At 33.3% G+C, this 26,610-nt stretch overlaps 4 protein-coding genes across 6 annotated transcripts; 1 reads left to right on the forward strand and 3 right to left on the reverse strand.

The window, feature by feature from the left end:
• Positions 1 to 1,153: 1,153 nt before the first annotated feature.
• Positions 1,154 to 2,335, reverse strand: LOC105793653 (probable WRKY transcription factor 43). 2 transcript variants are annotated; one of them, XM_052634156.1, is made up of 3 exons: positions 1,768 to 2,335; positions 1,622 to 1,697; positions 1,372 to 1,509 (listed from the first exon to the last, which is right to left on the reverse strand). In XM_052634156.1, exons 1-2 carry the CDS (start codon positions 2,184 to 2,186, stop codon positions 1,625 to 1,627), a joined length of 492 nt encoding a protein of 163 aa, XP_052490116.1. In that variant the 5' UTR covers positions 2,187 to 2,335; the 3' UTR covers positions 1,372 to 1,509; positions 1,622 to 1,624. The 2 variants fall into 2 exon arrangements, with proteins under 2 accessions (XP_012477968.1, XP_052490116.1); XM_012622514.2 differs by lacking the exon at positions 1,622 to 1,697 and having other exon boundaries at positions 1,154 to 1,509; positions 1,768 to 2,333.
• A 925-nt stretch (positions 2,336 to 3,260) lies between these two features.
• Positions 3,261 to 5,681, reverse strand: LOC105791566 (54S ribosomal protein L17, mitochondrial). The gene is made up of 6 exons (XM_012619675.2): positions 5,475 to 5,681; positions 5,158 to 5,223; positions 4,655 to 4,729; positions 4,012 to 4,141; positions 3,817 to 3,936; positions 3,261 to 3,669 (listed from the first exon to the last, which is right to left on the reverse strand). Exons 1-6 carry the CDS (start codon positions 5,618 to 5,620, stop codon positions 3,526 to 3,528), a joined length of 681 nt encoding a protein of 226 aa, XP_012475129.1. The 5' UTR covers positions 5,621 to 5,681; the 3' UTR covers positions 3,261 to 3,525.
• A 10,577-nt stretch (positions 5,682 to 16,258) lies between these two features.
• LOC105791570 (serine/threonine-protein kinase Aurora-3) lies at positions 16,259 to 18,454 on the reverse strand. Its single transcript, XM_012619683.1, has 6 exons — positions 18,264 to 18,454; positions 17,849 to 18,091; positions 17,650 to 17,745; positions 17,223 to 17,437; positions 17,079 to 17,151; positions 16,259 to 16,497 (listed from the first exon to the last, which is right to left on the reverse strand). The coding sequence occupies exons 1-6, from the start codon at positions 18,387 to 18,389 to the stop codon at positions 16,396 to 16,398; spliced, it is 855 nt and encodes a 284-aa protein (XP_012475137.1). The 5' UTR covers positions 18,390 to 18,454; the 3' UTR covers positions 16,259 to 16,395.
• A 4,822-nt stretch (positions 18,455 to 23,276) lies between these two features.
• Positions 23,277 to 26,515, forward strand: LOC105791569 (cytochrome P450 704C1). 2 transcript variants are annotated; one of them, XM_012619681.2, is made up of 5 exons: positions 23,277 to 23,892; positions 24,115 to 24,396; positions 24,921 to 25,259; positions 25,947 to 26,147; positions 26,230 to 26,515. In XM_012619681.2, exons 1-5 carry the CDS (start codon positions 23,368 to 23,370, stop codon positions 26,416 to 26,418), a joined length of 1,536 nt encoding a protein of 511 aa, XP_012475135.1. In that variant the 5' UTR covers positions 23,277 to 23,367; the 3' UTR covers positions 26,419 to 26,515. The 2 variants fall into 2 exon arrangements, with proteins under 2 accessions (XP_012475135.1, XP_012475134.1); XM_012619680.2 differs by having other exon boundaries at positions 23,279 to 23,892; positions 24,112 to 24,396.
• The last annotated feature ends 95 nt before the right edge of the window (positions 26,516 to 26,610 follow it).

Here is a 26,610-nt window from a genome sequence, read left to right on the forward strand (position 1 = left end):
ACGAGCTTATAAACGAGATTGTTCGTGAATATAAACGAACTGAACACGCCTCTGTTCGTGTTCGTTCGTTTATTAAACGAACATAAAAATTTTGTTCATACTCGTGTATTTAGCTTAATAAACGAACATTATACGAACAATTCATCGAACGTTCTATTCATTTACACCCCTACTTACGTTATCGTGTTGTAACATTTTAGTCACTGAGCAGTTAATTGTCGTTAACGGTGTAATGGTAAGCTAACGTGTCACGTATCATCATTTCAAATGAAAATTTCAAGTTAAATTCTATAATTGGCCCCTATATTTTTTTTTATTTTGAGTAATTTAATTTTTTTTCTATAATGTTCTTTTAACTTTCCTTTTTTTTCTTTATTATTCATTCTCTTCTGCTTCTCCCTCTGTTTTCTTCCCTTCTCCATTTCTTTTAACGTAGTTTTTCTATGTTTTTCATTTGTTAAAACTAGTCCACAAGCTCGTCTTACTCGAAAAAATTAAATTGTTCAAAAAAAACAAAAGTATAGGGACTAATTTTAACAAATAGAAAATATAGAAAACTATGTTAAAAGAAATAGAGAAGGGAGGAAAACAGAGGGAGAGGCAGAAGAGAATGGAAAAGAAAAAGAAAAAAAAAGTTAAAATAACATAAAAAAAATTAAATTGCTCAAAACAAAAAATATATGGGGACCAATTGTATAAATTAACCTAAAATTTTTGTTTGAAATGATGATTTAACGTGCCACGCCAGCTTACCATTACAACATTAACGGCAAGTGACTAAAATGTTACAAAGTGATAATGTAAGAACGTAACATTTCAAACATAAGTGACTAAAATGAAACCTGAGGTAAACAAAAGTGACTATTTTGATATTTTATCCAATAAAAAATAATATATATATATATATAAATATATATATATATATTAAAGTTGATGAAATCAATCAATTCAATTATAGATCTCACTAACTAAATTAATTATTTTAACCAAAAGGAAAGTAAATGTTTTATAGTTAACTGATTAAGGCAATCTACACTAATTTTTGCTCAAACTAGAAAATAGTTCTCTTGTTTTCTAAATTCACCTGAGGAGAACTCAAATATAAAAATAATATGTATATTTAATAATTCACTATAAAAATAAATTATTAAAATTTCGAGTAATCTTCAATGACTTAATAATAACGTTGAGGCTTTAAACATGAATGGAAGATAAAGAACATTTAAGATATAAACATACTCAATATTTTTACATGGAAAAATAAAGATGAAATTATTTGTTGTCGGGGTTGGGGATATTAAGTGATTAGGAGGAATGAAAGAAATTGGATCTTAAAACCTAGAGAGGAATTGCATTTGCTTGAGAAGAGGAGTTAGGGTTTCCATTAGCTTTTCACAAGGATGATTGTGGACCCCTTCGTATGTCGTCACCACGATGCTGCTGTCTTTCGACAGCCTTTGAACCTGTTTCTTCACATTGCATGTGTGATGTGTGCACCGGTAATAACTCCTATTTCAATTATAACAACAAAGTTATAAAACATATTGTATTGTATATATGTGCGTGTCAATTGTCTAACATACGAACCCTAAAGCTAATTAGGTTTATGGATCGAAATTACCAATTAAGTATGCTTGAAGAAATTGTTTATATATTCCATGCAAATTTTGCTTGTGTATGCATGACGAGTTACGAACCTACAAACAAGCCATGCAACGTATATATAAAGGAGAAAACAAGAGCGATTTTGATGATAAACGAACGAACCTTGGATAATTGCTATTTTTCACAGCTTTTTGGCCGTACTTTCTCCACCTATAGCCGTCGTCCAGAATATCATCAGCACTCCTGGTTTGGAACGCAAACCTCGGTCGGGTTGTCTTCTTGAACCGGTTACCTTTCCTCTTGTCTTGGTTGCCATTCTCAATCTGATGGCAACCTCCATTTTCGGCCATCAAAGAAGAAGCTGTTTCAGTCACTGGCTTGCTCTCATCATGACCCTGCAGCAGCAAGGCTTGACCATAGAGGAGGCTAACCCAATCAATATCAGGGATGATTTGAGATTCTAAAGGAGGAAGAGGGTGCAGTGAGGAAGATGGAGTTGTGGAAGGTGCAAAGAAGAAAGGAGCGGTGAGTGGTGGCGGCGCTGCAGGCGGTGGGGTACTAATAAGTTCTTGGCCATCCATATGATCTGATGGGAATTGCTATAATTCTGAGGGATCCACTGAGAATGATTGAGAAAGTGGTGGGAAGGTGGAAGAGGTTGGACTGCCCCCACAAACACAAGAGATAGAGATAGAAGAACGGGGAAGGGATTGTTGGAGTTCGGGAATGGGGACTATATGTGTATATATATATATTGGGATTAATTCCAGTTTATCTTGCAGGCTTGGTCAAGCCAACAACATTTCACCTACTTTTGTTCAACTGCCTTTCCCCATCCCGCTTAAGTAATGAGAGACGTCTGCCCAATCCCATTCTTGATACTTTCAGCACGTTATCACCCAAGCATGTGTCTGTGTATATATACACATACGTTTATATACATGTTCGAAATGGTTAATTATATTAAATGTCTCCGTTAAGTGTTTTACATTGTAACCGGTCTCATTTTGGATTTGACACTGTAGTATTTACCGAATCACCCAGGTGATACAATATTCATATTTTGAATAACCAAATTAAAAATAACAAGATTCATCTTTCCTTTTTACATTGAGAATTTAATATTAAAATAGGATAAAATTACCAATATTGAAATTCAGATCTCAAACTAATAAAAATAATTAATTGAAATTTGAACCAACTACATCAAACTAGCAAATGATTTTTCTTTTTGGGGGTACGACAGATGAACAAAATTTCCTATATATGGAGGAGAGCGTAAAAAGGAAAAATGGATGCCAAACTTTTATTCCAATAATAAGTGTAAGTTTAATTGATTAGGGCAGAGATGCTCCTTTAATTCAAGTCAGCATTGTGGAAGGAGTCCTAATTAGGTCACCAGCTAGACTTCCATCTTTCACATGTGTGCCTTGTGGTCAAAATACCATTTTCAGTACCCTCTACATAAAAAGGAACAAAATAGGGTTATCAAGTCATCTACATTTACCCACTATCCAGGAAGGTAGACATTGGAATTGTTCAGCCAATTATAACTGCATAAAACCCAAAGTTAAATTGTGTAGTTTACCCTACCAAGACCAAAGATCAAGGGCACACATACATATTAGATCATGCAACCATTATTGCAGCAGAGATGAGAGGAATATGTAATAAAATAAAACAAGATCATGCATCAATAGTCGCCAACATAAGAAACTAAAAGTATTGGACAATCCAATCCATCCTTAGCCAATGAGGTTTTCGTTATTTTCGCCTAATTGACTCACGTTCGGATGTTTGGTTTTCTAGTCTCGGCTTGAACTTCTGATGTAAACTCTCTACTGCAAAGTTACAAGTAAACCACAAATTTGGGTTATATGAAGACTTGTATGCTTGGAAACCGAATGGAGCAATTTGCCATCAGCTGATAATCATCTTCTTAAAAAATTCAGCTTGCTCAGGAAAATACTCCAAGAGTTCATCTTTGGTCACCCAAACGAAATCCTCGCACTTCCGGATATTGAACTTGTTGGTATCAATCACTTGTGACTTGAAAAAAAATCGCTGACAGAAAGAAAAAGCACAAGGTAGGAAAAAGTGAAGTGCATGTATGTTATCCAAACAAGATTGACATTTGATTAAAAAGACTAGCAAAGACAATTAATACATCAATATAGGAGGTAGATAATACAACCATTTTGCTTGAAATACCTTAAATGGTTCAGGCACATTCTCCATCTGCTGTATAACCATGTGCCCCATGGGAGCATTTCCGACAAAGTAAGTGTGAGAGAGGTCTCCGAGTACAGATGCTAAGGCAGACTCTGCACACTGCAAATATTTCATATTTATATCATATTGATAAAACAAAAAATAAAAAGAAACAAGACGCGTAAAAACCATTACCTTGCGCAACGTCTCCTCTGAATCATAAACTTTTTCTGGAAAATGCCACACGGGTTTCCTGCTAGGAGCTGCATTACTGTCACCGTATAGAAGAAGATACAATCTTCTATCAAGTGCTCTCTGCAATGACCTTGACAAATACAAAGTTCAGACCTTTCGCAATCAGAATATTGTACTAAACTACTAATAGTCGCTCAAATGTACTAACTTCACCTTTTATCCACACAAGGCCACAACCACCGACAGGAAGAAAAAATTTTCTTAAGAATGATGTTTATTGTGCCTTCACATAACTCTTATGTATAAATAAGGAGACAGATACTTTAACTAGAAGAGAAAAGCACTTTGAGATCCAATTCTGATCATTTCTTCCTATACACTGTTAGTTCTGCATGACATATATCTGATCACTATCAAACAAAGACTAGCCTATCGGTAAAAGTGTTACACTGAACAATATAAAATGCACCACTTCCTTTCCGTCATTCGTTTTGTCAGCTTCCTAGAGATTATTAATGCAGATTTCAGGCCGGTTATTCCCAAAGATTGTTAGTTCTTGACAACACATATCCGATCTATTTCAAACAAAGAATGGTCTCCTGGTAATGAAGTTCCAATGAGCAATATGAAATCTACCACTTACTTTCTGTCATTCGTTTTGTCAGCTTCAGTGATCCTTGGAGCTGGAACGTAGTCAATTTGGTAATCACCTTTTCCCCTGGTTATACAACAATTTCACTTCATTAGCTGAAAATTAAAATCATCTTTGTTGCACTTCACCTTTTTCTTAATGTGCAAATCTGAAGTCATATATGGATGTACTCATTGAAAGTGCAAAGCAAGGAGGAGCATAACATACATAATGTATCCAAACGAATGACTTTCATTACTTTTGAGGCTGTTGTTTTTCAATTGAAAACAATGAAGCCTGAATCACTCCACATTGTTTTCCCCAAATCAGATCTCCAGAGGAATCACGACTCTAAATCATTCATTTGGATAAATCAATTGCTTTCCTTTTTTCTTAATTGCTATGCATAAAATAAAGAACTTTTATACTTAGCCAGTAACCACTTAAGTTGGATAAAAAAGACCCAACATACAAATAAGTCGCCCTAATATAACTGAATCAAATATATAACTTGCCTAGATTTAGACATGTCCAAGAATTCATCAGGATATTTGCGTCGATACTGCTGCCTCCATCGAAAGCTGCATAAAACAAAAGCAATTACATAAATAAATCCTAAGAGTTTCATCTACTTCCATAAAACCCCAATTAGTAGCTGAAAAATTGAACTAAAAAAGCTAATAACTTCGTGCCATAAACCACTAATCATGTTGTTTTCATCAAAATATTGTATCTTTTCTCCTTCCTTTTTGCATCAATGAGCTAACCAATAGAAATCTAAGGTATCCTAGATAGAACATTCCCAGATTTTCTCGCGAGAATGAAAACTTACGAAAACTCTTGAAATGCATAAACCACAGGATCCAGTTTGGGAATAACGACGGGTAATCTCTCGAACAGTACCGACGCCACAATTTTTTCGGAGGTTGAGGAAAACCCACGCGCCCCCATGAATGGCCGAACCAACGATCTGTGCATTCTCGACTTAAAAAACCCTGCTTAAACCTGAATCCAGTGTGAAGGTGTCGTAGTATTTTTTTATTTATTTATATGGTGAGGATCCAGTCTAATGGACTGAACCTTATAACAAGGCTTGGGTTGGTTTGATTTCATTGAATCATAAGGTGGTCCAGCTTATTAAGGTATTGATTGTGATACTAAATAAATCCTGCATATTTCTGTTTTATTTTTTTTTTAATTCCTTCCTTAAACTTTTCGTTAATTTATTAATGGATTGCTGATGCAAATTTGCAACATGAAACCATTTCTATTGGGTTTGGATTAGAATGGAATTAGTGATGGCACTCTAAATATTGAATATATTTATCTGATTATTTGGTTAATTTATTTATTATTTATATAATCTAAATCTCTTGGTTTTTTTTTTCTTTAGATGAAATATTCTAATAAAAAATCAACCAACAAGAGAGGACATTTTTTCGACATAGTGTTATAAGATTTACAAGACTACGTTGATTTTCTTACAATTATTTTTAACAAGTCTAGTAAACTTACACTCCACGCTAATTTAATTATGTATTTATGTTAAATTATAGAGTAAAAAATTAAAGATAAAATACATTTTAAGCAAAGTTCTTAAAACTAAAAAGGTGATCGAACTGGTCAGACCACTGGACTGTATGGTTCGAATAAATGAATCATTAAAATATTTTAAAAAACGGTTTAATCGGTTTTTTAACCTAGTTCTACCAACTCGTACCGATTTGCAAGTCAACCAGTCCAAACTGGTGTCCCAACCGGTTCAAACAATCGTGACTCTAAGTCTCTACACTTAGTACATTTGGAATTTAGTCTTCCAACTTTTACATTTAAGAATTTAATCTCTCAACTTTATGGATTTAAAAATATACTTTCAAATTATATATAATCACATAATATTTTAATTGAAAAGCTAACAATATTAACTATATGATTTAATTAATAAAAATATAAAGACCTTAAAAATTATAACAATATTAACTATATGATTTAATTAATAAAAATATAAAGACCTTAAAAATTAAAGTATAAGGATTAAATCTCAAATTTAAGTATATTAAAGGACCAAAATTGAAAATTAGCCTTTTTCATAAAAGGAAAAAGAAATAGAAAAGTAGCCTCTGTGTGTGTGCCATGCGTCTTAAGGAGGAAGGTCCTTTTGGAAAGATATGCGTCTGGTCACCTTGCCCGTCTAGAAGGCCCGCCCGAAACGTGGGAGAGTTTGGGTAAAAATATAGGCCTGAAAAATGGGCTTAGACAAAAAAATAAAACCCGGTTAAAAAATGGGTCAAGCCTCGGGTAAGCTATTTTTGGCCTAGGCCCGGCCCGAATTCACTAAAAGACAAAAAAATCTACTGTTTTTTTAATGCTATTTTCTTGTTACTTTCTTCCTATTTTGCTACCATTTTATTATTATGTTGCTACTATTTTATTGTTATTGTTTATAATTGATACATGTACAATCGTTTTTTCAACATCAAATGTAGAGTTTTTCGAGTTCCTTGAGTAATGTCGTGGAACTGAAATTAATTGAAATTTGAATTTAGATTAATTTAAAATTTATAATATGCAATTTCATTGTTTTTATTTTTTTCTTTTGAAATTAAAATATTTCAAATTCAATATTTTCAATAAATAAAATTAATTGTTTAAATAATTCAATTTTAGATTTGAATTTTAACTAGATTTAAATTTTATTCTTTAAAAAATATTTATATATAAATGAAAAATATTACAACAGTAATATATACATCAAGTTAATCTTAAGCCCAAAAACAATTATTAATTTAAGATCTAAACTTAAACCACTAAAAATTATAACAATAAATTTCTTATTTGGATTTTGAAAATTCTATGTTTTAAAGTGGATTTTAAAATTCAAATTTTAATTTTATGAAATTAGACTCAAAGTTATCAAATCCAAAACATTTTTTATTGGATATCTAAATAAAAAATATTTGGATTTTCAAATCCAAATCTAAATTCTTTTTTAACCCAAATCTTAGTTCGCATACAGGCATTAGAGAGTCGTTAAATTGTTTGAAGCTCGATTCATCCATAATGTTTAATTTTGAAAGGAGATTCGTTGTACAGTTAATTTCAGGATAAACGAGCAATTTTGAAGTTCTTTTTGTCTGTTCCGTATTTGTTCAATGTCATTGGATAAATCTAGGTCTTCCTATCTAATGCTTTCTCGATCACAATTCTAAGAGCCATTATGTTGCTTCTCCGAAAAAGTGAACAATTAGTTATAAAATGTACTCCACCACCCTAAATGGGAATTAAACTTTCAACCACATAATTAAATAACAAAGTAAATAACCACCGCATCATACCTCATAATTGATTAGTAAACAAATTTTCATAAGTAGTTAGAAGTTATTCCTAATCCTTTGTGACTTTTTAAATCTCCACACTTCTCAAACTGTTTATAAACAATTCATATCAAATTATGATTTTTGTTCTATCTTATACTTCTTTTATGTTTTATTTCCTTCTTTTAATTTTGTATAGTTTTATTTTGTTGACATATTATTAGTGTTAATGTTACTCCATAATTCAATTACCAAAAGCTTATAAATAATTATTAATAATTTTATTTAAACATAAATTTGAAAATTAAAATTTAATGTAAACATTAAATCTTAAATTTAAATCACGAAACTAATTTAACTCTTAAATTATAAAATTTAAACCTTAAATAGAAGAAAATTATTAATTTTCATCAATATTTAATTATATTTAAATAAAATTAATTATATTTATTTATAACTCTCCCTAATTTTTATTCTATTTACATTTGTTTTTTTAAGCTAATTTTTGGTATAATGATAAATTTAATCATTATGTTTACATTTGTCAATTAATTTGGTACTTATTCTTGACAATTAACCTTTTAAAAAAGTTAAATCATTTTTAATGAAAATGTTGACTAAAATATTAATTTATTAACAATGTTAATGTGTACTTCATGCTAGCTAACGCAATATTGTTTGTCTTATATGTAACCTTAATAAATAATTTAAAAATTATAAATTTCTTTCAAAAAATTCAAAGTTAAAAAATATATAAAATTGTGGAGTGTGTCTTGTATTTACAAGCCGACGTCTCGACAAGGAAGAGCCGACGCCGTGACGAAATGACCATGACGTCCCAACGAGAAGTTTGGCCACATCTCGATGACACGAAGAACGGTGTCCCAACGAGGAACATGCGATGTGACGACGTGTTCCCCAATTCAATTAGATTTTCTTCTCATAGTTAAACTCTGCTACTGTTTCTCATTCAAACTTTGATTAACCTAGGTTATTTTAGTCATATTTAATCTACGAATTTAACCTATAAAAGGGGCTGTTGTAACTTAGAATAATAATCTTCGGAGGAATTTCTCTTCTTTTTAAAAGGAGTTTTTCCACGTAAATATATATGTGTTTGATCTTCTCTACTTTTACTTTTATTTTCTCACGTTCGATCCCTAACAAAATGTTTATAAAAATCCACAAAAGAATTTAGACAAAAAAACAATTCAACTCTTTATAGAAAAAATTAATATTGAAGGATAAATTTAATTAAAAATATATAAAGGTTATGGTTGGAGTTAATAAATATCTTATTATTTAGCGCATAGTACCAAAAAAGGTCCATTTTTGAAATTATTTACGGAAATGGGCCGCTCCAAAAAATAATAAGTGGAATGGACTGAAAACACTAAAACGCGCTGACGTGGACGCGTTTTCAGGGGAAACCGCAAAAAAACTTGTTGACGTGGACGCGCTTTAGTAAAAAGCGCTGACGGGGACACATTTTCCCCCTGTTTGATTAGGGTTTTTGGGTTATTTACAAATTAAGGCTTAGATTTAGGGTTTAGTGTTTGTTTAAGGTTTAAGAAAAAATAAATTACGGTTTATGATTTATTTTTTTAATTGCTAAGTATTGTTCTGGAAGAAATAAATTTGACAATATGGGATATGAAAAAATAAATTTGACGTGATGTGTTCTGAAAAAATTATTTTGACGAGATGAATTTGTTGTCATTTTTGTACAGTCAGTAATAGTACAGAAAAAGCTTCCAGCTGGACTTTTTTTTACTGATGATTCTAAAAAAATAATTTTGAGAAGATGATTCTGAAAAAATATCCCGAGATTCTAGGGAAACCAAATAGTTGGGGCTGAAAAACACTTCAAGCATGATGCACTGTCAGCAAAAGTACTGAAAAAGCTCTCAGCAGATGTTCTTTTTAGTAGTGTAGGTGACAGTGCATCCCACTATCCTTTAGGCTATAAATGACCTAAATTTTATTCTCTTGTTGCATAAGTTACAACAAGAGAAATTGAAGAATTTCAGAATAATAGAAATTGAAGAAGTTGAGAAGGTATAAGTTGATTTATTGTGTTAATATTTATACGAATCATTATATTTTTGCATAATGTTTTTTGTTTTGAATTTCTTTTGACAGATAATTTAGTTGAAAATGAGTGGACGTATTAGTATTGTTATTTACTACGATGGTGAGGCCCGTGACACCGAGAACGACATTAAAATCTTCCGAACGACGCTAATAAGAGTTTCTTCTATTAAGTATCGATTTTGTGCTTCGACTGATCTCATGACATATAACTCATTTGATATCAAATGTGCCCGTGGCAGATGCACATCACTAGTGGATCACCCTATCTTAAGTTAAATGTGGAATTTTCAACGCCAAATAAAGCACTTGTGACTTCAACATCTATCACTGTTCGAGAGGAATACACGACCCCTGCATGGCACTCCGTTAGTGGATAGGACATGCACCTCGGTTGGTCGATGTTCATTGCTGGAAATATTTACTAGGGAATAACATTAACTTCTAGTGGTTTACAATCCACATCTGATTGGGGATGTTCTAAAACGTACACAATAATGGATGATATACTCTCTACGACGTCCACCGGCGAGGGGAGCTCAGTGCCGATGGTGCAAAAGTGGTATTATTTTTTAAACTGAAACCTTTTCCAACAGAACCTAAAGCCGATGAAAGGGGTTTAAATGAAGGAGAAGAAGATCCACGATTCACGGCATAATCGCCTCCAGCCCACATGCATAATGTCGATCTATCAGCAGATGATGCATTGGAGTTTCCAGATCTACCACACAGGAGGCGTGGCCACACAAGTTTATCGTTGGATTCGGGTGAATTGGAAGTTGGTAAGGAGTTTTCCAGTAATGATGGTTTTCTCAATGCATTGAAGCAATATAGCATCATGGATGGGGTTAACTATTATGTGGTTAAATCCAAATTCAAGAAGTTTGAGGCTAAGTGTGTAGTGCGAGACGGTGTTCATAGAAAATCATGGCTTCGGTCAAGAAGAGGACAGGGTTGTGAAAGATAAAGAAGTTTATCGGTCCGCATACGTGTGTTGCCTCTGGTACAGTATCACTGTATGTTTAGGGTTTTTTAATATTACTGTTATTATTTAATGTTGCATTATTTAACGTACTCATGGGTTGACAGGTGTTTCACAAGATCATCCCAAGCTGGATTCAGAGATGATAGCGAGCTTAATACTACCGATGGTGAAAGCAAATCCTAAGATTGCTGTGTCGGTCTTAATTGCCAATATTTATAGCCAATTCAAGTACATGCCTTCTTACCGCAAGGCTTGGATAACTAAGCAGAAGACGTTGGAGAAGATGCATAATGGGTGGGACACTTCATACAATGAGGTGTGGCAGTGGTGTTAGGTACTGGAAAGGTACGTCCCAAGTTGCATAACAGACATTGAAATGGTTCATGCATACTACAACGACCACTTTCTACATGGATGTCAAGCGTTCAAGCATCTATTTTAGAACTTTACGCAATACCAGGACGCATTTTAGTACTGCAAGCCTTTGGTACAAGTTGACAGCACCTTTATGTAGGTTGATATACCCATCCACTATTGCTAACTGTAGCACAGGATGGTGATAGGAGGATCCTTCCAATTGCGTTTGCAATAACACCGAGGGAGTCAAGTGACGACTGAAATTTTTTCTTTTTAGGTTGAGGAGGCATGTCTACCTCCAACCTAATATCTGCGTTATATCGGGCACTAAAATACTAGCCGCAATTAAATGACAGGGAAGCCTCTACGATTACACACACCATCGTATTATCTAAGGCACGTTGCTTCCAACTACTACGAGCAATATCGGTCTACTGCTGAACGACGAAAAGTGACCAACATGGGTATTTAATCGCCACCAATATTATTTGGTTTGTAATATTTAATTTGTTCTGAATGGAAGAGTGGTATGTAATTATCTATTCACTTATATTGAAAGGGTATGAGATCAATAAAGATCGTTTTTATGAGATGTTAGTGATTTTGCAGTCAATTAACGATCAAGGTGCAAACTACCTTTGTAACATACTTTTCGACCAGTGGACACAATCATACGATGGCAGCCTACGATATGGTCAGATGACCTCAAACCTGGCTGAATGCATCAATTTTGTTTTAAAAGGAATGCGTCATTTATCAATAACCTCTGTTGTGCGGGAGACATACTTTTTTTTGGCAACACTATTTCCAAAGCGAGTAGCGAGTTATAAAAGCCAAATGCAAGGAGATCATGTATGGTGCCGAAAGGTAGTGTAAGAAAGTAATAAGGCCAACGCGTGGGCCAACTCCATGTACACAGTGTATCACGATTTCAACAACCTATGGTTTCGTGTGACGGAGTTCGATAGACCGAACCAAGGTATTTCCGGCAGACAATATTATGTACACCTCAGAAATAGAACTTGCAATTGTGGGAGGTTTGACGCACTTCGTTATCCATGCGCTCATGTAATTGCAGCTTGTCAGAATCTTCATTTAGATCCTATGAGCTATGTCGACGAAGTGTACAAATTAGAATACATATACAACGTGTGGAGACACGTATTCCCACCAGTCCCAAATAAACATAAGTGGTCGTCTATATCGCTTGCTCCATTTAAGTTGTTATTGGATAGATAATTGCATCACAAACCAAAAGGTCGATCGTGCTTGACTAGAATATGTTCCTTCAAAAAAAAAAAGAATATGTGATAATATGGATATCCGGGAAAGAACGAACCAATAGAAGTTATGCGAGTGGTGTAGGAACTCGAGTCATACAATGTCAACATGTCCACATAGAAATAACTTCTAATTTATTAAATGAAACAATATAAAAATAAATTGTACAAAAATATTCAAAAGAACTTCTATTTTATTAAATGAAACAATATAAAAATAATTTGTACAAAAATATTCAAAAATAAATCTATGCATGTACCGGTCGAAATCAATGTCACATAGGAGTGGTCAACGGTTACATGATAGATTCTTTTTTGGTTCAGCTTTTGGCCGGGGTTATGGTTGTTCGGGATCAGCTTCTGGTTGTGGGTGTTGGGAAGATGACCCACCTTGATAGAACAAAGATTACGGAGGTGTTTGCATCACCTACGGTGAATGAGCGTAACTAACTTGAATCCTATAAAGCGATGAGGATTGAAAATGAGTTTAGCTCCCTGACGATGCCTCTTACGGTCCCTCCTGCGACGATGGCTTATATATTATCGGTTGACTCGGAGTCATTAGGAAATGAGATGCACCGAGCCATACATTCCAAGCTTGTATAGGAATGGAAAAAGGATACATATAAGGGTTAGGATACGTATCTGACATAATCTGAAGGGGCTGTGGTATGGGCATTATCGCTTGCTCCGTTGGGGTCAGTAATTGCGCGGATATTGCTGATGGGCCTGTCTCGCCATCCCTTGTCCTTAGATTTAAAGGGCGTTGTCGTTCCCTTTCGACACGGATTTACTGACGCCTCTCCTCTTCCGAGAGCAAATATCTCTTGCCATGGATATTAAACCATGACATGTAATCTGGATTGTACGCTAACTCCAGAATGATAATCGGCTCGCGAGTAGGTATATTATATTACTGATTTTTCCACATTTCGATATATTCTGAGTGGAAGATTGGCTAATGTGTATTTGGTCGCCGTAAGTCAATTTTGTGCTCATCATCGAGCACCTCAGGTGCCACAAGAATCGGTTGTTGAAATTCGAATTGCCGCAACACTCTATTCTTCTGGTGCATCTCGACGGTAGCGTAGTTGACCAATGGGACCTTAACGTGCCAGATGTTTGGATTTTGTAAGAATTTATCTGGAATTACTGCCTGAATTATCGGATCCTCGTATGGTGTCAATTGAAACTATATAAGCGTGATAAAAATATTAGTTATATACATAATACAAAATACTAAATATGAAATCGACTATGTTATGTATATATAGTTCAAATTGAAATAAATACTTATATGCGCTTCTAACTGTTGGTCTAATAGAAGCCGTATATCTTCAAGAACAGTAGGTATTCCCCTGTAACTCGGCAAATAGTTCCACCTATTTAAATAAAATTTTAGTATAAAATTTTATTTTAAATCTATTTAATAATTATAAAATCTAATATAAATTTTATCTTGTAAAGAGTGAGAATGTATACGGATGGTCCACTCGAGGACGTAAAAATAGAAAGCGAAATTGAGCCCATGATTGTAGTAGCGAGAGGCAACCTCCGATTTTGATTTTATTTGGTTGCGTCGTCTGACATATCTCTCGATACAATGTCAACAACACGGCAAACCCCCAACTGAGTTCGCCAGCTGCTCTAAAATTGATGAGTTTCAGTAGCCACCTCAGATGTACGAGGTTCTGTGACTTGTACGACATTAGATAACCTTCGAGGATCTGAAGGATGTACGTCCGGACGTATTGTACTATTTGTACTTCAATCGAATCATCCCCTGATACTGGGAATATGTCTCGTAACCAACCCATATTGATCCGACCTCTGTAAATAATATCTGAAATCGCACCCAAAAGATCGTAACATATGACTCCGCAATCAGCAGATTGAGCGGACCTGGTGAGTATGGGCCCATCCACTGGTAACCCCAACTATAATTGTACGTCCTCTAAAGTGATGGTACTCCCCACATGGAATATGAATTGTGTGCGTCTTGATTCTCCACCTCTCCACAAATACACTGATAAGTTTCGGTCCAACTTGCACCCCGACCTATATTGGCCACGTGCCAAAAACCTGCTTTCCTCAAGTAATTTTTAATCAACGATGATGGAGGACCAGGTATATTACGAATAAAACATTGTAACACTCGATCTACAGACTGTTATAAAAAATTATAAAAAATATTAATTAAAATGCAAAAATGAAATAAATAATATTAAAAAAATAAAATTTTCCCTTACCATTTTCATTTGGTCGACGAAGATATATTTATCATTGAGACGAATTAATTGTCGGGCCATTGCTAACACGATCAAATTTCTTAGAAATTATAAAAAAAAATACTAATTTAGACAAAAATTAAAAATTGAGAGAGCTTTGAGAGCTTCTTTGAGAAATTTAGAGAGAAATTTGATGTGAAAAGAATGGGTGGGGGTTTATATTTTTTTTCCCCAACGGTCAAATTTTTAGACTGCCGTTGGGGATGACTGTTAGGGGGAAATACGGGGAAAAGCGCATCCCCTTCAGCGCTTTTTACTAAAGTGCGTCCACGTCAGCACGCTTTTGCCTGACACAAGAAAAAATGTGTCCTCATTAGTGTGCTTTTCTGCATTTTCCCCTGAAAATGCATCTACGTTAGTGCGTTTTAGTGTTTTCGGTCTATTCCAGTTATTATTTTTTGAAGCAGCCCATTTTAGTAAATAATTTCGGAAATAGGCCTTTTCTGAAACTATGCCTATATATATATATATTAATAATAAAATTCATGTTATGCGTAAGATTTGGTTCTATGGTACGCAACTTTAGTTTAATAACCAGAGGGAGTTGGGGGTTCAACAATTTCGGGCATATAATTTTTACATAACTTCAAATTTTAATTTAATTTAATTTAATTTAATCATAAATAATAATAATAATAATTTAAATCTACTTAACTTAATGATTTAAACTCAAAATAATTAAAATTTAGAGGTGAATCTCAAAATTATATATAAACATTAATTTAATTTGAATTTTGATATGGTGCAATTATACACATAAAATTTTGCTTGTAGTTCAAATATGTAAAACTTTCATTTCAATTTAATCATAAACATTTAAAAAACAAATAATCAAATTATTTTTAAATTGGATAAATATAATTATTTGTGTATATAATATATAAACATAAAATTATGTTATTGTGTTAATAATTTATGAGAATTGGATAAAATCAAATTTTCATATATAAAATTACACATTAGACCAATATTCATGTATAATTTTAAGATTTATCATTTAAAACCTAAAATGATTCGATCTTGAAATTATTCAAACTAAAATTGACTCGAACAAATAATCAAAACCAATCCAAACCCAAATTATTTAAATTCTGAATAGTTGTATCTGAAATAATTCAAATAAATGATTTAACAGGTATAATTATGGAATTGTAATCCTTCCTAGTCGTATGTTTGCATCGACACCTTCTAGAGGCCACTTGCTCGAGATCTCAAACGTATTAAAGATATGCAGAAATTGACCCAGAAGAGAAAATACATCTATAATCCTATGTAATCAGATTAATAGTTGAACGCCTATATGGACAAAAGTAGAGCTTAATTCATCACAAAAGAGAATAAAGTGATGATTATCATCCCAGTTTGAACAATACATTCACAGCTGAATTGCAATCTGTTAACAGCTTTTACAACATTGAATCTAAAAATACTACAAGTTCTATTTTTTGCAAGTACCCGTAGGGTTCGCATTCTTAATAATCCAAGGGTGCTCCATGATCTTCTGAAGAGAGAGCCGTTTTGAGGAGTCCTTAACAAGAAGCTGCAAATAACATTCAATCACTTTATTCAGAACTTCAGATGTCAACTTCTACAATAATTTTTGGTCAAATTCTGTAGAAGGTCATTGTACTATGCATTTGGACAGATTTAGTGAGTCACTCTACTAGAATTTGTGATTTTTAGTCTCTACTTTGCAAAACGTGTATTTTTAGTTTTGAGATCAACTTTTTTTATGTTAATTTCATCAAATAACTTAACATGACTAATGCTGTAAAACATATGGTGATATGGAAAACATACCTTTGGCATTTTTTTCTGGTACAGTTCGATAAATACAATACTTTTTTTTTTTTCATTTTTGAAAATGTGCAAAAAATTGTTTAATTGTTAAAAAAAAAATTATCCTGTATATGTCACATCATCATATGTTAAAAGGAATTTTAAATTATTTAACAGAATTAGAAGAAAAAAGTTGATCTCAAGACTGAAAATGCACAATTTAAAATGTAGAGGACTAGAAGTTATCAAATATAATAAAGGGGCTAAATCCTCCAAAATGTATAATACAAGACCTTCTATAGAATTTGACCATGATTTTTCATAACCAATGCATATTGTTACCCGGCTGATGAGATTTCTAGCCTCCATTGAGACATTAGGAGTGGATGGGAAGCTTAGGTCAACCTTCATAATCCTGTAATACAACAGCTTGATGATTATACCACATTAGATTAAATCATAAGAAAACACCCTATTCCTAGTTACCTTTTGAATGTATCGCTTTGACTCTCGGACTCAAATGGGGGAGCACCATAGAGGAACTCATAACAAAGAATACCCAAAGTCCAGTTATCCACTGCATAATCATGAGCTTTATTTTCCACCATTTCTGGTGCCAAATAGTCCAGAGTTCCACACATTGTGTGTCTCTTGCTTCTGGATTGTACCGACCATCCAAAATCTGCAATCTTCAACCGACCCTACATATATATAGTCATAATGGAATTACTTGCAAACTCGAACACAATTCAAGAAGGTAACATTAATGATTAAACCCAACATATGATTACATACAAAAATTCTCTTGTTGAAGACAATTTATACTTCTAAAATGGGTTTCTCAGTAGATCACAGCTAGGCAAAAGAAGTGGATGCCAAATCAAGAATGGAAGAAAGAAATGCATCGGCCTACCTCATGATCAAGCAGCAAATTTTCTGGTTTGATATCTCTATGAATTACATGTTTCTCATGACAATATGCCAACGCTGTTGTCAAACTAGCAATGTACTGAAAAAGATTTCAGAGCATTTCTAATTATTAGAAGAAAAAAATGTATAAAATAAAGTGCGATTGAAACAGAGGGAAAAAAAAAAAGAGATTGGGCGATTACTGTAGCAGCTTGTTCCTCACTGAAATGACCATGTTTTCTAAGCTCGTTATAAAGCTCACCCCCATAAGCATACTCAAGAATCAAGAAAATACGTTCACTATCATGAAACCAGCCGTAAAGCCGCAGTATATTGGGGTGGCGAAGACTGGTTTGAATTTCCATTTCTCTCCTCAACTGATGGTGGATCCTGTATTTTTCTAATTGTTCCTTGAATATGATTTTCAATGCCACAATGTATTTGCTCTACCAAAAAAAAAAAATGCACAACCGAATCAATTAATCATTTTGTTTAAGGAATTATTTGCCCTCACACAAAAAAAACCCTTTCATATGCATCTCGATTCGGTTGGAAATCGTAAATAAAACCATACAAACAGTGAATGGAATGGGAAAAAAAAAGGGAATATAAATATACCTTGACTTCTCTGGCGAGATAGACCCTACCGAATTTGCCCTTGCCGAGGGGTTTACCGATCTCGAAGTCTTGTAAGGACCATTTTCGTTTTGAATTTCCTTCTCCTTCTTCGCTTCGAGAAATCATATTTCACCTGATTGAAGGAATGGTTGATAGAAAATCACAAGTGTAAGTGATTGGGGAAGATGATGAAATTTGAATATTTAGAAACCGCGCATGTTATTTGGGCCTTTAGCTTTTAATGGGCCTAAATGGTTGTTTCATATAATAATATTTACCAAATCAATCAATTTCTTCCGCCTAACTTCCAAATTCATCATCTTGGACCAGAAATTGCGTGGTTATAAGGTGAGCTTTTAATCTTCAAAGTTATGCTCATCCATTTTTAATCATAAAGTAATGTTTGAGATTTTATTCTTATTCTTAAAATTATCTTTTTTTATTTTAAAAAAATTATAGTTCACTGGTTAATAATGATAATATTTTATATAATAATTTATTGTGTTTATAATAATTTGCTTATGATTGCATCTATCAAAATTTATTGAGGTTATGATTCGTATGATTGCATAGATATACCGATAACAAATTTTGATGGAAAATACTAACGTGGAAGATTGGATTAAAATTTTTAAATTGAAAAATTAAGATAATGTTTTTTATAAGGGCTAATCTCAATTTTCATTCTAGTATAGAGACTAACAAGATTGAATTTCTAAAAACACCTATGTTTTTTTTAAATACCAGATTAGGTCGCTTTTCTGAAAAATGACGGGATTAGGCTGAAAGAACGAAAATGCTTTCAGCTGATTTTCCTTGTGTTCTATTTTTTAGTGTTAGGTTTTTTAAAATAGGGTTAAGGCTTAGAGGTGCTCATGGGCCGGGCGGCTGGCTGCCTCTCGACTACCGCCCAAATATGGGAGGGTTTGGGTAAAAATATAGGCCGAAATATGAGCTTGGGCAAAAAAGAGGCCCGATTAAAAACGGTCTGCCTCGGGCACAACTTTTTGGCCCGAGTCCACTTTTACCGCCGAATATAATAAATATTTTATTATTTTTATTTTTTAATTTTAAAATACTTTTTTAAATTTTAAATTTTAAATTTTTTAAAATACTTTTAAATTTTTTAATTTTAAAATATTTTTAAAATACTTTTTAATTTTTGTTTTAATTTTTAAAATAAATTTTGGTATTTATTTAATAAACGGGCGGGCTCTGGCAAAATTCCAGGCCCATATTTCGGGCCGGGCCCGGGCCTAGGACCCGGGCTAAAATTTTTTATGGGCCCGGCCCGGCCCGGCCCATGAGCACCTCTAGGTTAAGGTTAGAGTTTTGCAGTTTTTAAGATTTATGGTTTTGAGTTTTTTTAATAATTTTTAAAGTTAATTATATATTATTTAGTTTTTTTATAATTTTTTGAGATGTAAAGTTAATAATTATTTAGATATTTACAAGCATCATATTTACACCAATTGTATATTCGAATAATTTGAATTATAAAATTCAATTCGATTCATAATCAAAACTCGAACTACCCGATTTGATTAAATCTTAGTTTGTAATTTTTTTTTATTTTTTGAATGCAACTGAGTTTTGATTAGTTTTTTTTATGGGAGGTTGAGGTCGATTAGATTTTTCAATGCATTATTTTTTAACTTTCAGTGCATTTTTCTTCAGAAAATATATCTCGGGAATCCTAAGATATCTGATGGGAGAGTGAGAGAAAGTGGGGAGTTCAAAGTACTAGAGGGAAAATGCTCCACGTAGGACACATTTTCAGTGCACTGTCAGAAAAAAAAAGCACTGAAAGCGCATTCAAATGGACGCATTTTCATGCCATGTCAGCTGAAAACGTATCCTGTTGGACGGGCTTTCAGTGCATTTTTCTGACAATGTACTGAAAACGCGTTCTACGTGTAGCGTTTTCCCTCTAGCACTTTCAACTCCCCACTCACCTGAGAAAATTTTCTAAATCAATAGCCACTCACCCCGACTCTATAAAAGGGTGGCTTTCAGCATTGAGTGACATAAGGCATTTATGAGCAAAAAATATTGTAAGAAGAATCAGAAGAAGAGGAAGTTCGCACATAAGGCATAATTTGGAGCTACCACGCAATTTGCATCAAGTAATGATCGATTTTTGTTGTTCATATTTAATTGCAACATTATTTTTTTGCATAATGTTTTTGTTTCGAACATGTGGAATAGGTTATTTCATTGAAAATGAGTGGACAAATTAATGTTATTGTTTATTATGACGTGAAGTGCGTGACACCAATAATGAGATCGTTTTTTTCAGAGAACACAACACGGTTGGCTTTTAACCCAAACATACAATTGCTGGAGCTGCGTGGAAGAGTTAGGCAAAAAATCGTCAGATCCAACCAAATAAGAATATCGTCACTTAAATATCGATTTTGTACTTCGGTCAATGTTTTCAATATTAGAGGTGTGAGGGGGTTGAAGGTGATAGTGCAGACGCATATTGACAGTGGATCACCATTTCTCGAGTTATATGCGGAGTTTGCAAGGACAAATGAAGGCCCTCGAAGGTCAACATATGTTCCAGTTCAAGAGGTCGGAATGGAAGAACAAGCCGAGAGTCCAACGATACAGTTGTGTGGTGGGTTCACCATTTTGTTAGAAAGTTCTCGTTATGATATCCCAGAATCATCAATGAGAAAACACTCATCTGTTTCGGTCCTAGATTTTAACCGCGACAGGTAGAACATCGAACAATTGAGGTTTGGTGGTAACACAAAATATTAGACCCTACATGACACTCAGTTAATGGTTTTGATTTAAACTTCGGTCAGTCGATGTTCAACGCTGAGAACACTTACAGGGGAATGATATCAAGTTCCAACGATTGGTAATTAGCAAGTGATTTTGGTTGTTTCAACAATTATACAAGAAGGGATGATGTACTCCCTACGACGTCCATTGGCGAGTGGACATCCAACCCTGGAGATGTTGGTAGGGTTGAGAATGAATAGGGGATTGAATCTGATGCCAATCCAATTCGAGATCCCGGTGTTGATGGTTTAGAAATTGCATTATCTTATGAACCAGAAGATGGAGGTTCATACGGTGAAGGTCTGAGCAAAGATGCCAAAGAAGATCCACGATTTATGACATACTCACCTCTAACCCACATGCATAATGTGAACCTATCAGTAGAAAATGGGCCGGAGTTTACAGAATTACCACACAGAAGATTGGGCCATGCGAGTTCTTCGTTGGATTCGGGTGATTTAGAAGTGGGGAAGGAGTTTTCCTCTAAAGATGGTTTTGTCGCTGTAGTGAAGTGATACAATATCAAGAATAAGGTAAACTTCCGCATTGTTAAATCCCGATCTGACAAGTTGCTCAATGCGAGGCAATAGATGTGTATGGAAAATCATGATTTTTGTTAAGAAGAAGACGAGGCTGTGGACCATAAAGAAATATACTTCTCCACATACGTATGTTGTCGCGGGTACTACATCAAGACTGTTTTATATTTAGAGAGTTGAATTGCTAATTTTAACATACTCGTCTTGTCGTAGGTATTTCACTGGATCATTCGAAATTGGATTCAGAGATGATAGCATATATAATACTACCTATGGTGAAAGCGAGTCTCAAAGTTGTTGTGCCGATTTTAATTACAAATATCCGTAGCCAGTTCGATTGCACGTCATCGTGCTGCATGGTGTGGATCGCAAAGCAAAAGGCATTGAAGAAGATGCATAATGAGTGGGACGTGTCATACAACGATTTATGATAGTTTTTTTTGCAAGCCCTAACCTTAATCCGCTTTTCACTTATAAATACTTGAATTATTTAATAGGAATGTTCCCAATTTCGAAATGATTTTCTTAATCCCACATTAACTAGATTTAAAATTTTACAAAATATTTTGTATTATGTTGATTTTTTATAAAATTAAATCAAATATATTTATAAAATGTTATAATAAAATATTTATAAAATTAAATATGTTATAAAATCTTATAAAATTACAACAAATATAATTTAAAAATATAAAATGTAGTTATAAAATTTTTAAGAATGGTATTTTAGTAAATATTTTGGGCAGACGAATTGTACCTCATTTCAGCTTCGAAAATTTCAATTAAAAATAGTTTCATCTTGAAATCCGATTTAAAAAAATAGCACGCCCAAAAATTTATTACTATTAATAATTTTTTATCACCTAATTATGAAAAATTACAAAATTATCACATAGTTACTAGTAAATTTCTTTTTGGTTAATTGATTATGAGAAGTTACAAAATGGTCATCCAACTATTCATTTTTTCCTTTTTATCACAAACGGGCTAACAATGTCACTTTTAAAATTGACACACTCAATATTTATAAATTATGTCAATTTAGTCTTTGTTCTAAAAAATTGAACCCTTAACATTTACATATTTTATAATTTGGCTTTTTTGCGTTTTTTTGTGATATTGAGAGTTAATTTTAAAAAATTAGAAAAGATTAGAATTATTAACTTCAATTTTGGGTGTTTCAATCAAACTTAGCTAATAAATTTATTTATTTATATTTTTAAGTGAAAGGGTCACAAAAAAAGCAGATTGCAAAAAAGAGCAAATTATACCATGTGTAAATGTTGAGGTTAGATTTTTTAGAAACAAGACTAAATTGACATAATATATAAATGTTGAGGGTTAAAATTATTTTTACAAATTTAAAAAGTGACAACTGGAAGGGTAGTAGGGTACGATGTGTTTAGTTTATTTTTTATCTCATGCTATAATATCTAATTTTACCGTCACCGTTATTTTTACATTAACGGCAAGTAAAAACACCGCCAATCCAAACTTACCACTAGAAAAGATAAAATCAAATGGTTTGAATGGCAAAATTATTTTATTAATAATTGTATTATCTTTGAAAAATAAGTGTGCGGAGGGAAAATCAATCATATGCGCATGTGTGATTCATACTTACGTTTCCCATAAAAATGACAAAATTCTAAACGATAAAATCTGATTGGATTCTGGGAAAGATAGAGAAGAATGGAACATAATTCAACAATATATCTATTGCCTTCAACTTCAAAGCATTTCACTAAAACAAAGAGAAGAAAAAAAACATGGATATTATACTCGCTACCATCTTCTTCCTCATATCATTGCCACCATTATTTCTCTTGCTGATCTTCTTATTCCTCGCCATCAAAACCGTCGCCGGAAAATCGATCAACGATCCCGATTACCCGCCGGTGAAGGGCTCCGTTTTTAATCAGCTTTTATATCTAAACTATCTCTACGACTATCAAGCGGAAGCAGCCAAAGAACAGCCAACTTACAGGCTACTGGCTTTAGAACAGAGTGAAATATACACCATCGATACACGAAACGTGGAGCATGTATTGAAAACTAGGTTTGATAGATACTGCAAAGGTAAACGGAATCAAGAGATATTTTTGGATTTTTTGGGAGAAGGGATCTTCGCGGTGGACGGAGTTAAGTGGCGGAAGCAGCGGAAGCTTGCCAGTTTCGAGTTCTCGACTAGGATTCTTAGAGATTTTAGCTGCTTTGTCTTCAGAGGAGATGCTGCTAAGCTTGTTGGGAATATTTACGAGTTGGCTGTGTCGGGCCAAGCTTTTGACATGCAAGTAAGCCCTTTGATTTTGAAAACTATTTCTTTAGAAATGGTAGCTTTGTATGCTAAATTTTCATAACAATTTTAGTTTTATCACAATTATTTGGTAATCTCCGTGAGTAGGTATTCAATATATCTATATATATCATCATACTTACAGAATTAAAAATTTACACGGTGAGTGTATAAAATAATATCCTTTATTTAATTCTTTTTGCACGGTGATGTGTAGAAGATGTTAATGAAAAGCACACTCGAGTCGATGTTCAAAGTTGGGTTTGGGATTGATCTGAAATGCATGGATGGGTCAAGTAAAGAAGGGAACACCTTTATGAAGGCTTTCGATGATGCCAATGAGATGGTGTACTGGCGCTACGTTGACCCTTTTTGGAAGCTTAAAAGGTCTCTTAACATTGGCTCCGAAGCTGCCCTCAAAAACAATATCCAAATCATTCACAATTTCGTCCACAATGTTATTAGCACCAAGAGGAAACTACTCCCCATGAACCCAGAATTGGTGAGCCATAAATTTGGATATCAACTTCCTTTTTGTTATTATATCACCTTATTGTTTTAAAAAAAAAATTAATTGCACTAAATGACTTCAAATTATGATTCAAAATTTTAAACTCTATAATATTTTAATTGAGTTTTTGAAATAGTTGTCTTGTATCAATAATGTCATTCTATTAGTTTAACCATCAATTTAGGCATTACATGTCATTTGTGAATAGATGTATATTTACCGTATTGACAATTTGAAGTTCACGTGTTAAAAAATAAAAAGACAATGTTAATGTGTCATTAAAATTTGGGATGATTTCTTTTTAACACGTTAGATATACTTATTTGCAATTCATTTATGTGTTTTAAATATGCTCAAAGTTCAAACAAATGGTAATACAATATATATATATATATATTTACTTTGAAAATTTAATCAAATTTTTTATAAAGATTGAAATTTATTTATGATTTAAGGAGATATCAACTTAGATTATATTATATGGTTTTTAATAGTTTGTATTTATTTATTTGAAGAATGTGAAAGAAGATATACTTTCAAGATTTTTAGTGGAAAGCGAGAAGGATCCAGAAACGATGAATGACAAATACCTAAGGGATATAATACTGAACTTCATAATAGCAGGAAAAGACACATCTGCAAATACTTTAAGCTGGTTCTTCTATATGCTGTGTAAGAACCCATTGATACAAGAGAAAATTGCAGAAGAAGTGAGGGACATCAGCAGTCGTGAAGTAGAAGATGAATATGTCGATGATTTCGTGACCAACATAACCGAGGCTACCCTTGACCAAATGCATTATCTTCAAGCTGCATTAACTGAGACCTTAAGGCTTTACCCTGCAGTTCCAATTGTAAGTTCACTCAAAAACTTTTTATTCTACAAACATTTTCCATCCCATTTTCCATTTTCTATATTAATGTTATGCTTTGATCTAAATTAGTAGCACCGTATAAAATTTTCATTAATCGGTTTTTTTCTTTTTATAGGTAATCACAATTTTATCGTTTAAATGATCTAAAAAATCACATTCTCCGATCAATAGAATTTTTAAATGGTGTCAGTGATTTAGAGAGTAAGGCACAATATTAGTAATAAGAACATCAAATTGAAATAGAGGACTAAATCCCAAAGTTGAATATAGTATAGGGACAAAAGCCAGAATTTAACCTATATTCTACAAACATTCTTCTTAGCATTTATGTAGGAAATAGCTAGGCTTTTCTCAAAGTTTTAAATTTAATTTAGAGAGATATTTGTATTTTAAGCTACTAAAGTTTCATTTAAAGAGAAAATCTTGAATTTAATTCAATTATAGCCAGAGTTTAGGTTATAAGTGTGTGAATTTGAGTATTTTAAACTTGACTTGAATAGCTTACAAATTTAATCAAATATTTTTACTTTTAACTAGTATTAAAAAATGTAAATTCAAACTTACTTTAAAAAAAAAAGAAAAACCCTAACATGATTGAGTGAGTTGAAATAGTTTGACATCTTTTTATCTGAAATTCGATTCGAAATTAATTTGATGTTAACAAAGGATGGAAGGTGTGCAATGGAGGATGATATTCTACCGGATGGCCACAAAGTCAGGAAAGGTGATGGAGTGTACTACATGGCCTACGCCATGGGAAGAATGTCCACGCTTTGGGGAGAAGACGCTCACTGTTTTCGACCCGAAAGATGGCTTCACAATGGAGTTTTCCGGCCTGAATCGCCTTTCAAATTCGTAGCATTTCATGTTAGTACATTTAATTTGGTTGCTGGTTGATTTTATTGTCTTTTCTAGTTCGTTGTGTAAAATTGGTTCAATGTTTTGACAGGCTGGTCCTCGAATTTGCTTAGGCAAAGATTTTGCATATCGACAGATGAAGATAGTATCAATTGCGGTCCTTCGACATTTCCGATTAAAATTAGTAGATGATGCGAAAGCAGTGAATTACAGGACAATGTTCACGCTTCATATGAAGGAGGGTCTTCATCTTTACGCTGTTCCTAGGACTATTATGTAAATGAATTCTAATAGGACCAAGGGTATTCTAGTCCTTGTGTTTTACAACGATAATCGGTGAATAAAGTATAATCAAGGTAGTTTAAATGCAGGTTAAATGAATTTACCAGATTACTTAAAAATAATGCCACATCATTCTCCTAAATTTAACTTTTTTAACTACTACAAAAATTGTCCATTTTGCTTGTTTCTC

Source organism: Gossypium raimondii, chromosome 8, assembly GCF_025698545.1.
Source record: "Gossypium raimondii isolate GPD5lz chromosome 8, ASM2569854v1, whole genome shotgun sequence".
NCBI lineage: Eukaryota > Viridiplantae > Streptophyta > Magnoliopsida > Malvales > Malvaceae > Gossypium > Gossypium raimondii.

Bases quoted from the DNA above. Each gene is read 5' to 3' on its own strand.
- LOC105791570 (XM_012619683.1), bottom strand. From the start codon at position 18,389: ATGATTTCTCGAAGCGAAGAAGGAGAAGGAAATTCAAAACGAAAATGG. The intron at 17,746-17,848 runs GTAATCGCCCAA...AATCTTTTTCAG, and splicing joins GTGAGGAACAAGCTGCTACA to TACATTGCTAGTTTGACAAC. The intron at 16,498-17,078 runs GTAACAATATGC...TGTTATTTGCAG, and splicing joins CTAGAAATCTCATCAGCCGG to CTTCTTGTTAAGGACTCCTC.
- LOC105791566 (XM_012619675.2), bottom strand. From the start codon at position 5,620: ATGCACAGATCGTTGGTTCGGCCATTCATGGGGGCGCGTGGGTTTTCC. The intron at 5,224-5,474 runs GTAAGTTTTCAT...TGTTTTATGCAG, and splicing joins TATGCATTTCAAGAGTTTTC to CTTTCGATGGAGGCAGCAGT. The intron at 4,142-4,654 runs GTAAGTGGTAGA...GTATTTGTCAAG, and splicing joins GACAAAACGAATGACAGAAA to GTCATTGCAGAGAGCACTTG.
- LOC105793653 (XM_012622514.2), bottom strand. From the start codon at position 2,186: ATGGATGGCCAAGAACTTATTAGTACCCCACCGCCTGCAGCGCCGCCA. The intron at 1,510-1,767 runs GTTCGTTCGTTT...TAATTGAAATAG, and splicing joins AAAAATAGCAATTATCCAAG to GAGTTATTACCGGTGCACAC.
- LOC105791569 (XM_012619680.2), top strand. From the start codon at position 23,368: ATGGATATTATACTCGCTACCATCTTCTTCCTCATATCATTGCCACCA. The intron at 23,893-24,111 runs GTAAGCCCTTTG...GGTGATGTGTAG, and splicing joins GCCAAGCTTTTGACATGCAA to AAGATGTTAATGAAAAGCAC. The intron at 26,148-26,229 runs GTTAGTACATTT...ATGTTTTGACAG, and splicing joins TCAAATTCGTAGCATTTCAT to GCTGGTCCTCGAATTTGCTT.